The sequence below is a fragment of the Setaria italica genome, chromosome I, assembly GCF_000263155.2.
Source record: "Setaria italica strain Yugu1 chromosome I, Setaria_italica_v2.0, whole genome shotgun sequence".
NCBI lineage: Eukaryota > Viridiplantae > Streptophyta > Magnoliopsida > Poales > Poaceae > Setaria > Setaria italica.
Genome location: NC_028450.1, coordinates 34466144 through 34476616, shown reverse-complemented (window position 1 = coordinate 34476616; position 10473 = coordinate 34466144). Strand labels below are relative to the sequence as shown.

At 48.4% G+C, this 10473-nt stretch overlaps 2 protein-coding genes across 5 annotated transcripts; both read right to left on the bottom strand.

Annotated features, from left to right (window-relative positions):
• On the bottom strand, positions 1-2919 carry LOC101763720 (protein HOTHEAD). The gene is made up of 5 exons (XM_004955091.4): positions 2328-2919; positions 1594-2241; positions 1009-1409; positions 332-921; positions 1-226 (listed from the first exon to the last, which is right to left on the bottom strand). The coding sequence occupies exons 1-5, from the start codon at positions 2410-2412 to the stop codon at positions 160-162; spliced, it is 1791 nt and encodes a 596-aa protein (XP_004955148.1). The 5' UTR covers positions 2413-2919; the 3' UTR covers positions 1-159.
• Positions 2920-3078: 159 nt separating this feature from the next.
• LOC101754776 (SPX domain-containing membrane protein Os02g45520) lies at positions 3079-8328 on the bottom strand. Of its 4 annotated transcripts, none has more exons than XM_004953383.3 (11): positions 7897-8328; positions 6543-6623; positions 6256-6376; positions 5816-6127; positions 5638-5742; positions 5089-5540; positions 4635-4939; positions 4307-4485; positions 3980-4170; positions 3708-3841; positions 3079-3589 (listed from the first exon to the last, which is right to left on the bottom strand). In XM_004953383.3, the coding sequence occupies exons 2-11, from the start codon at positions 6593-6595 to the stop codon at positions 3351-3353; spliced, it is 2091 nt and encodes a 696-aa protein (XP_004953440.1). In that variant the 5' UTR covers positions 6596-6623; positions 7897-8328; the 3' UTR covers positions 3079-3350. The 4 variants fall into 4 exon arrangements, with proteins under 4 accessions (XP_004953440.1, XP_004953441.1, XP_022678505.1 ...); XM_004953384.3 differs by having other exon boundaries at positions 6543-6617; XM_022822770.1 differs by lacking the exon at positions 7897-8328 and adding an exon at positions 7465-7828.
• Positions 8329-10473: the final 2145 nt, after the last annotated feature.

Below are 10473 nucleotides of genomic sequence, written 5' to 3'. Positions count from 1 at the left end.
TGAAGATCTAAATACCATATATTTCCACATTTTTGGGCAAATTAATTGGCATGAAATTTTCATGTATTACAATCAGTATCTCAAATAACTCGTAGGATCATCATCGCTAAAAGAATCCTGAAAGGTTAATAGCAGACGTGCAGCGATCATCAGGGCAGGCTACGGGTTTTTCCTGCCTGGCCCTTCGAAGAGCATCCTCTCTCTCAGGAGCTTCACGCCCATGTACCTGTCAGACCAAAGAGCATGAGCGCACGTCGGTCAGATTGACCCCCCGAATCACGGGCAAGAACAGGCCCAAAGAGACGCCAGACGGCGAAAGATGGTTCCGTACCTGCCGAGCATCATGACGGTGGCCTGCGGGTTGGTGCCCGGCGAGGCGTTGAACGTGGAGCCGTCGATGACGCGGAGCGCCTCGACGCCGAGGACCTTGTAGTCGCGGTCGACGACCCGGCCGACCTGGCACCCGCCGTGGTAGTGCCAGATGGTCATCACGGTGTCCCTGCAGAACTGCTCCAGCGCCCTGGGGTCGCTGCCCCCGCCGCCGCCGGCGCCGCCGCGCCGACCGTAGAGCGTGTTCACGGGAAAGTCGGCCGTGACGTTGAGCGTGGCCGGGAACGCGAAGTTTGGGTACGTGAACCGCGAGAAGGCCCTGGACCGGATCACCCGCTCGATGCCCGAGATGCCCGCCACGCAGCGCCGGAGGTCGTCCGGGTGCGCGAAGTAGTTGAACCGCACGGAGGGGTTGTCGTCGGGGTCCAGGTTGCGGAGCGCCAGGTGGCCCGTCGACTGCGGGCCCAACACCTTCTCAAGGATGAACCCGCCCCGGAGCGCCGCGTCGGGGACCTGGCTCATGGCCTCCACGGCGCGCGCGATGGCCTCCGGCGTCCGCTGCGCCGGCGGCACCGTCGCCAGCTGCCCCGTCTGCGACAACACACACATAAGTCTCGATCGATCCATCGTGTCCCTATGGCTGTGCTGTGCACGTCCGTGAAAGGAAAATCGCGTTACCTGGGGAGAGAACATGCCAAAGTTCCGAGGAGGAGGCTGCGTGCCGGAGGGATGGCTGTTCCAGTTGGCGCCGCTGGCGCCCTCGATGTAGCTGCCGAACCGGGTGATGCCGACCACCTGGATCAGCGACACCTCCACCGGCGACGGCGACGGCACGTAGATGGCGTTCATGGGGTTGTCAGACATGCCCTGCCCGACGCCCGGCAGGTCCAGGATCACGTCGATGCCGAGCGACCGGAGGTGGTCGGCCGGGCCGATGCCGCTGAGCATCAGCTGCTGCGGGCTCCCCAGCGCCCCCGCCGAGAGGATCACCTCGTTGGCCGCGCCGCGGTTCAGGTACGCCACGTGGGTGCCGCCCTGCGCGTCGCGGTACACCACGCCTCGCGCCACCGGCTTGGTCCCTGCCAAAAAAAGAACAGTTGGCATCCCCAAATTCCTCGCTCAGTTCTCCAGCGTGACGCCGAACACGACCCCAATTGCGTGACGCCGACAAAGAAGCGACGGGTAAAACCGTTACACTTACCTCAGCCACATTGTAATATTTTTTTCCTGCAAACATTAAATTTATGCACGATGTGCTCTCACCTTTGTAACCGAACAAGATCCTGGCCACTCTGGCCCGGAGAAACAGGTCGATGCCGTCGGGGTTCGAGTACCGGAGCAAGTCCGCCGCGGTGTGCCGCCGACCGTCGGCGTCGAAGATGGATCCGCCGACCTTGGTCCCGGGGATGTGGTCGTAGGTGAACCCGTTGTCCGGGAGCACGCCGGTCTCCAACAGTCCCCTCCGCACGGCGGCCTGCCACGGGCCCAGCGCCGGCTGGAACGCCACGACGTCCTCCACCCACCGGTACGCCGCCAGCACCTCCCTGGGGTCCCACCCGACGGCCCTGACGTACCCGGCGCCGGCGCGCGTGAAGAACCCGGCGTTGATGCAGCTGCCTCCGCCCAGCACCCGCGGCCGGGAGTTGATCACGCCGTCCTCCGACACGAACCGCTGCGACGCCGACGATGCCGACGTGTCCGCCAGCACGTCCGAGAAGTGGACCATGCTCAGGACGCGCCCGTCCTCGTAGGGCGAACCGCCGCGCTCCAGCAGGAGCACCCGCGAGCGCTCCGACAGCGTCGCCGCCAGCGGGCAACCCGCCGTGCCGCCGCCGATGATGATGTAGTCGTAGTAGGCCACCGGCGGCGCGTGCACCGCCTCCCTCATGAAGGTGTAGTTCACAGCTCGCGCTGCCACCATTGTCACAAGCATCAGTCACAACGTACACAACAGATGCAGAATTTGACATCTGAATCAAGAGAAGAAGACCAATCACCTAGCTGAGCGACGCACAAGAGCGCGAAGAAGCTTGCGACAGTGAAGACGGCCATTGTTTGTGCGGAGACCAGGGCAGAAGCCATTGGATCGCCTGGAAGCTGTTGCACTTCGAGTTTGATGATGGCAACTCGGAGAGTTTGGTGCGCTTATATACTGGCAAGCCGCAAGCGGTCAGAGGTTGCTGAAGAAGCCGTTCTTGGATGGGTTGGTAGTTTGTTCTGGTGCAGTTTGAGTTGACACACCGGCTCTTTGGTCGGTCCGCAGCCTTTGTGTCACCTGAAACTGTTCGGCAGATTCGGATATGATAATTGGATCAGCTCCGTAGTTGTCTGCTACTTGCTAGGCAAATGAGAGGCGATTCGGAGAAACGTGTGGTTCCTTTGGACTATAGCAATTCCAGAGCAATCAGTTCAGTTCAGTCCAACACAAATGGGGAAAAAAAACAAGCGTTTCAGCAACAGATGCATGCTCTACTTAGCCGGCCTGCAAAATAAATCTTCGATTTTCTACATGCTTGACCGCGCGAGCATGCCATGAGTGTGAGGAAAGAAAGGCCTCAACCACCCAACGGCAAACCCACCAGTCGCCTTTCACTTGGTTGCATCACGCAGCAATCTTTTGTTCCCGCCTTGCATCAAATTTCAAACGTGTATGCTGCTATTGTGCTAATTTTCTTCCCTGAACCTTCCCATTCAAAGGATCCGGCAAATGAACGTCTGATAACTGACAGAAATTCTAAACTTGCCGCGTTTAATCCAAACATACAGCCAATATATTCTCGTGGTTAGGACTTAGGAGCATTAGATCAGTAGGGCAGTTTATTTAACAAGTCCATGTCAGGTTACAACCGTTGCAAGTTTGCAACACTGCAGGCTCACTGCAGACTTCAGGACGCACGGACCATTCACATCTTACACTAGCAGCAGCAGCCTGAAATTAACAGCGTCATTGCAAGACGCCATCCAGCAGCAGCTCCACAGCTCAGAAAAACGTGCGCAAGAGGAGAGCTGTTCATCGGTCATCAGTAGAGTGAGTTGTAAGTGCAGAACGTCGCGACGATGGAGGCCACGCAAATCAACAAAGACGGCAGCAGGGTGGCATTCAGGAGGCGACTCTGCCCCAGATAACCGGCGGCGGTGATCGTCATGTCCGCGGCGACGCGGGCCAGCGTCCCGGCCTCCGTCGAGAGCAGCCCGCCGTTGTAGGTCCCACGGGAGAGCCTCGACGACATCACGCGGGAGAGGAGGGACAGGTTGACCCCTGCATCGCATTGTTCACAAATGGTCAGAAATGCATGGAATGGCAATTTCAGAAACATGGCACGCACCTTCAGAATTCAGATTAGATTGTGCGTTGGCTTTCTGCAGTCACTACTTACCTTCGAGCACCTCAGAGAATACGAACGTTATGAGAGCTGACGTGACGTATTGTGGGACGGAGTATTGAGGGGTGAAGCAGAAACTCATGACTATGCCGATCAACACCATGATCTCGGATGCCACCAGAATTTGCCTTTAGTGGTCGAGCAAGAAAAATAAGTGGAAAATAATGAGAATAACTGTTGAGCGTAAACATGAACACTATTCCTAGAAAGAACAATGCAAATGGCCAGTGGCTTCTCCAGTTTAAGGAGTCACAAATACAACATACCTGTCCTGAAACAAGTTGGTGACATAGCTTCCAACGATGACATTAACAGGAAGAACAGTCAGTCCAAGAACTGCTAAAAAGATTGCCACAGTACTAGTTGTCCAGTTGAAGTAGAATGTGGTGACCACACTGGACTCCGAGAGTAGAATTTCCATGGCAAACTTGAGCATGAAGTAGATCAGTAGTTGAACCTGTTAAGTTGCAGACATCAGATATAAGCTAATACAGAAGAAACGCAGGGAAGCAGGTAATCCAACAAACAGGAGTGGTATTGTGCCTCAACGATTGTAAAAGACAATACAAGTGTAACATATGAATAATCAAAACCTTAACGGATGGTGTTAGCAATCTGTATGCTGCAGCAAGTGATGTCGCAGGTTTATGAGATTCTTCAGGGTCTTCTTCATTGTCGTCATTGTCCTCTCCATCTTCATCGTGTCTTTCCTTTACATCTACGAGCAAAGGCTGTCCTAGACCATCCTCCAAATTTCCGCTTACTTGATGATCTATTTTAGCAGAGAATTTGACAAGTAAGTTATATTTAAATGATGTTCAGAGGATATGCTTTCTGATCATGACCATACTTGTCTAATCTATCTAAACTATGCCCCTACTTTTTTCTTTTTAAAAAAATGAGGCAAATGAAAATGTTTACCAGAATCAGATGACTGTGAGTTGACAGAATTGTCTGTAGCAATGTGACCCGGCTCTTTGAATGAAATCCACAACCAGCACAGATACACAAGCCAAGCAACGCACATGACCCACCCAGGTAAGGTGTTCTGATTGAATGTGAGCCCATAGATCCTAAATTTTGTCTGCAGCAAACCGGCAAGAGCAGGACCGCATGCCATTCCAAGAGCACTAGCACTGACAAACCCTGCAGATGCCTGCAGCCTGGTTTTCAGAGGTACGCAGTCGCTGATGTACCGACGATTCACAGCTCTGGCAGAACCCAAGCTGCACATCATGTTGCCAATTTGATCAAATAACAGTTTGATATTACAATGCTCAAATTAGCTCAAGCACTGTAAAGTTCAGCAACTTTATAAAAAAAGCAAAAATGAAACTTATTTGCACATAAATAAACTATGAGAGGAGTAACCAACCCACACAGCAGCCGGCCAACAATGAGAACAGTTAGGGAATTCAGATCATACGCCAAAGCATACAGCAGGTTCCCCAGAAATAACATGATGCTGCTGAATACGAGGGGTCTGAAGTACGACCTATTCGACCAGGCACTGAAATATACTGAGGAGAAGATTTGAGCAACTGCCATTGATCCAATAATCACACCGCAGACAGTTGCTGCTGCGCCGAGGCTTACTGAATAGTCATCTGCAGTTGGCACGATGATATATGTGTTCACCATATACAGAAATGTGTTCACTAAGTTGAGCAGTAGTGACAGGAAGTGGTAGCTTTGGTCATCAACAAGATCGGAGCCACTATGCATATCATCTGGAACGATAAGTGCGTGTTGCCCTAAGAATTGCAGGAAGTTTGTGGAGTGTGTGAGTTTCTGTACTGAATGATTTATTTGTTCTATGACAGGGTCCTGCACATGGGAAGAAAAAGTGCACATGTTCCACTTTAGGATTCGGACTATATGAGAATGCATCAATATGGTTAGAACAGAAAAGAGAATTAAATACCTTGAATGTTATTGATGGATGATCATAGATGGATGAAAAGCTTCCTCGATGATCTTGCAGATAAGCAAGATTGCGTGACAAAGCGCCAACTACAGCGACGACACCCTGCATTCATAAACTGCATCATAAGAGAAAAGTGATCCTTTTTCAGATAAAAAGGAGAGGCGTGAGAATTTACCACTTGCTTGAATATCTGCTGAAGCTGAGAATAAGGATGGTTTGCCCGAGTAGAGACGTAATAATCCGTGAACTTATAGCCAAAGCGCTTATCAAACTTCTTGAGTATTTTCCGGATGCCAGTTGCATTCATATCAAGAAACCTAAGGAGCTTCACAAGATCATATCCAACCTCCCTGTAAGCCTCTCGTAGCTGGCAAATCTGGGATACATCAGACTGTTCCATAAGTGCGGCACGCTGTTCTCCCAAATTCTCGATCCTGCTAGCAAGATGACCTTGTTGTTGCAGAAGAAAGAGCACAATCTTTTCAATCTGCAAGGAAGAAGCTTATATGAAGGTTGTTAATAAGGTGGCAACTTGCACTGAAGAATGGGCATTTAGGCTTTGACGATTCAAGCTAAAAGTAACAAATCAGAAAATAATATCGATTTTATTTATACCTGGTCATCCAGCATCCTTGAAAACTCTTTAAGAACTTGTTCACGGTTTTTTCCACCAGTTTGCGTCTGCTGGACATACTGTTTTACCTTTTTCTTCATCATCTTGTAGTTAATATAGTATCTATCAATGAAAAAACAAAAGAATAATAAGTTACATGTCTCATTTGCAGATTTTGCTTATTTTATCACAAGAAGCTCATAACCATTTGGATTAAAGATCTAATTATTCTGATCAATGGCACCCTGCTTAAATGAGAGATAACTTACACAAGAGCAAAGAAACTTACTCTCTCCACTCCTCCAATTGGTCTGCCACCAATCTCTTACCGAAATTAACCATCTTGGCGTTTCAGTACCTGAATCTGGAACTGAAAAGAATTGTTAGCATGGCACCACAGAGGATCATCACTCAGTATAGGCATGGTTTAGTTTAGGATACCAGTTAGAAAGTTCACTGCTCGGCTAATCTATTGTTCTTACTGAAGAGCATTTTTCAGTCTCGTCTCATGTACTGAGACCGGGAAATAGATACTGTTGACAGACTACTCTCAACAACATATCATAAGACATACATCATGAGTGTTAAAATGCAGAGCAAGGCCATCAAGAATAAAGGCAAAAAATTCTGAAAGCCCGATCTGTCAGTGGGTAAATGGACAAAAGATACTTTATAGTGGAGAACCCAAGATAACATTAACATTTCTGACTAAAGAAAAAAAATCCAGATAGATCCAAAAGTGTACGGCACGTGGCAAGCAAGGTGACACCGAATCATCTAGTGACACTGTCGGATGAAGCCAATTTAGGATGCTCCATCACTGTCCAGGATATGCAGCAACACTAACACAAATGGCTCTAGGAGCTCCCAAGAGCTAAGCATATTATGACGACATCGTTACGCTCTTCCTGCACAAGCTATCCGTGCAAAGAGTTGAGCATGCCAAATACTGAAGCCTTACTGTGCCTGGAAAGTGACATGCAATGCATGCCATGTTTCTTTTTTTTTTTAAAAAAAAGAGAGATAGAAACAAACACTTCTGACAGGCTTGTCATGCAGTTTAGTACAAGCAAACCATTCAAGTGAATTATTCAAGGAAAGGTGCCGCTCAGCCGAGGATGTTTACTCTGAAGAAATAAGGACGCACTAGAGGGCACATTCACCATGTTTGTCTCTCGAGAACATGTGTCAAAAGTAAATTATGTCATTACCCCATGAAGAAAATGGTTTTAAAGTGAAGATGCTGTGCTTCATCAGAACATACAAACTGGTGCAGCCTCCGAGCTTCGTATCAGTATGATCCTCCAATGGTTGCACAACAAAAAGCACAGGCATGCGCATCATATAAGGTGCCCATTGAAAACGATCGCCTAAAAACAAGACATGTAATGTTTTGGTACCTCTCTCTGTTCGTTCGCCATCACTTTTTGTTCGATAGCTAGAGCGGCAAAAAGCTAACATATAGCGCCACGACCATTCAGAAAGCAGAAAAATGAACAATATAATGTGCCAAGCGCAACAAGCAAAACTCCCAAAATGTTCAGACAGTTAAATGCCAGAAATTCCGTACATGCGACATGAGAGAAGATAAATCTTATTTCAGGTTTTAAAACAAGGGAATAGCAACAGAACAGATGGCTTACCGTGGGGTGCGTCCTTGGATTCAGCGCGCGGCTCCCTCTCTTCCTCCGATCTCGCGGAGCGATCGATCTCCCCTCTCGCTTGTAGCTAGATGACCATCAACAAAGCTCGATCGCGCGAGCGCAAAACCGGCAAATGGGAGTAGTTTTTAGCCGCTCCAGCTGGGCACCATCAGGTCAAAGCAGGGAGCACACGAGCCCTAGGGGAGGCAACAACGCCAGGAGGAAGAACCAAATTCATGCACGGGCGTGCATGCGAATGCGCGAGACGCAGGGACGCATCGATCGATCCAGCACCAGCAGGCTAGGACGGACGCCGCAGCGAGGAATCAATCCGAGGGGCTCCGCAACCTTCGCTGCAATGGCGCGTGGGCGCGAATGCAATGGGTTTGGCTGTCAGTATGCGCCTGGCGTGGGAGATGGGGAGGGAGGGAAGGGAAGGAGGAGGTATTTATAAGCGGCGACGAGCGGGAAGGGAGAGGACGGAGGACGGGGGAGAGGCGTGCGGCGGCCGTGTGGACGGAGGGAGGTGGGGTCTCGCCGGGGTTGTGGCGGAGAGACAGCGCTGTGCCTGCGGGGCCGTATCGCTGTCGGGTCGCCGATGCGGACGTGGCGGATTCGATCGGGACGACGCCTTTTGGAAGCGCCCGTGGCTGTGGCCAAAAATGCCTCGCCACACCCAACCTCTGCTCCAAACGCTTGTCTCCTTCCTCGGTTCCTCCTCTCCTTCCCGATGGATCGGTCCAGATGGTTGGGTTTGGGGACAGCTCGGCGCCGGGCGCACTCAGCTTACCGTTGTTCAAACAAACCAAACCTTGGGATCGCACGAACGAGCTACGATCTTGCACGTAGCGTCGATTCACCCTCACCTGACAATCGCTCCATTATCAGGTCTCAAATCATGGTGTTGAGCTAGGAAGAAGATGAAGTTTGGATGGTTCGATCAGGATCAAGTGGTTGAGGTCTGTGGATTACGCGCAACATATTTCCATACGCCACATAGTTAGCATATGCTATTATTTTAACAGATTCGCTCAACGTTAGATGATTAATATCCATTAAACCGATTTTTGATGAAAAAACAAACCTGGCTTGCCAGTGTATCGGTTGGACACTAATTCATCGATTGAACCATCGGTTCATAAAAATATAAAATAAATAACTTTACGTAACATGCCCATAAAATATATCACATTGTCATTCCAGCACATAAATTTTTTTAACAACTCTGCGCAACTCCAGCACAACAGTCCAATTGCATGGCTGATCATTTAGTTGAAGGGAACCTGTAGTGTCACTAGCTAGTTCTGTTTTTTTCTAATTCAACCGATAGCCGTCCACCTTTTTAACTGTGGCTTAATGTTCCAAGGTTACAACGAAAATATTCTACTCAATGAAAAATATTTGAGCTTCAAAAGAAAAATATTATAGCTTCTGCTCATAATAATAAAAACATTCTATTCAATAAAAAATAATTGAGTAAAAATAAAAGGATACTAGAGATGTTATATTCAAAAAGTATGATCCACATGTTAGTGAAATGTGATACACAGGATTTAGTGGCTACCCCATATATAGTTCTAGGTGTTAATCCATAAGGCATTGAACCCAATAAGATCACTAATTCACTACTAACGATAAGTGAAATAGCAAGTAGGATACTCTTAATAAAAACGTTCTCATGAAAAAAATAGCAAGTAGCAATCATGGTCGGGCAACAGGAACGGAAATGGTTCATTGTTGATCACGATACCCATACGCTTTGAGGAAGACCCAATAACTCTGCCAAAGGTGTATTCATGCAGAGAGATAAATGAAATATTATTATTTGGTTCAAGACTTGTATGACTACTCTATATATGATATGTGGGACCTGAAGAAAATCTGTTCACACATCCACGTGTGTTTTGACGGAACAAATTCTCCTTAATAAAGGGCATTTCAATCTCACAAATGAGAAAAAAAATCAAACTATTGTACTCTTATATATTCTGGAAATTTTTAATCCTCCTGAATGCAAAAGGGAGGAGGCTTGCCTAGAAATCCCATCTTATAAGTGGGACCAATCAGATTTAAAGTTGGAGATTTTATCATTTCTTTGACGTAGATGTATGCTCATCCCAATATACTGTCTAAAACCGTATTTGTTTTTACAGTGAAGATTGCCAACTGCTCTACGAATCATGTGACAACGCTTGTTCCCCAACACCTCCGTTGTTTGCATCCAGAATCCAATATCTCGAAATCTTAAACCTTTTTTGTGCCATGTACTTTCTGATGGAACACCGATGTAAAGTTCAGATGCAGACTGTCACTCTGTCAGTTCCTCAGGGAATAAACCCGAGAATATTCAAGATACCTACCCAGAACGTCGTCTTCTCTCGGTGACGGTGACGGTGAACAAGAACGACTCCCCAGAGGGCAGAGGCCAACCACTTCTTTCTTTTCTTTTCTTTTTCTCAATCCCAGTCACTAGCTCCTCATCCTCATGTTCATGTAGTCATGTAGCAAAAAGTTGGGGACGATTTTTGGCAGAGAATCTCCGAAGCTGGGGCGAACATGCTACAGTAGCTAGAAGAA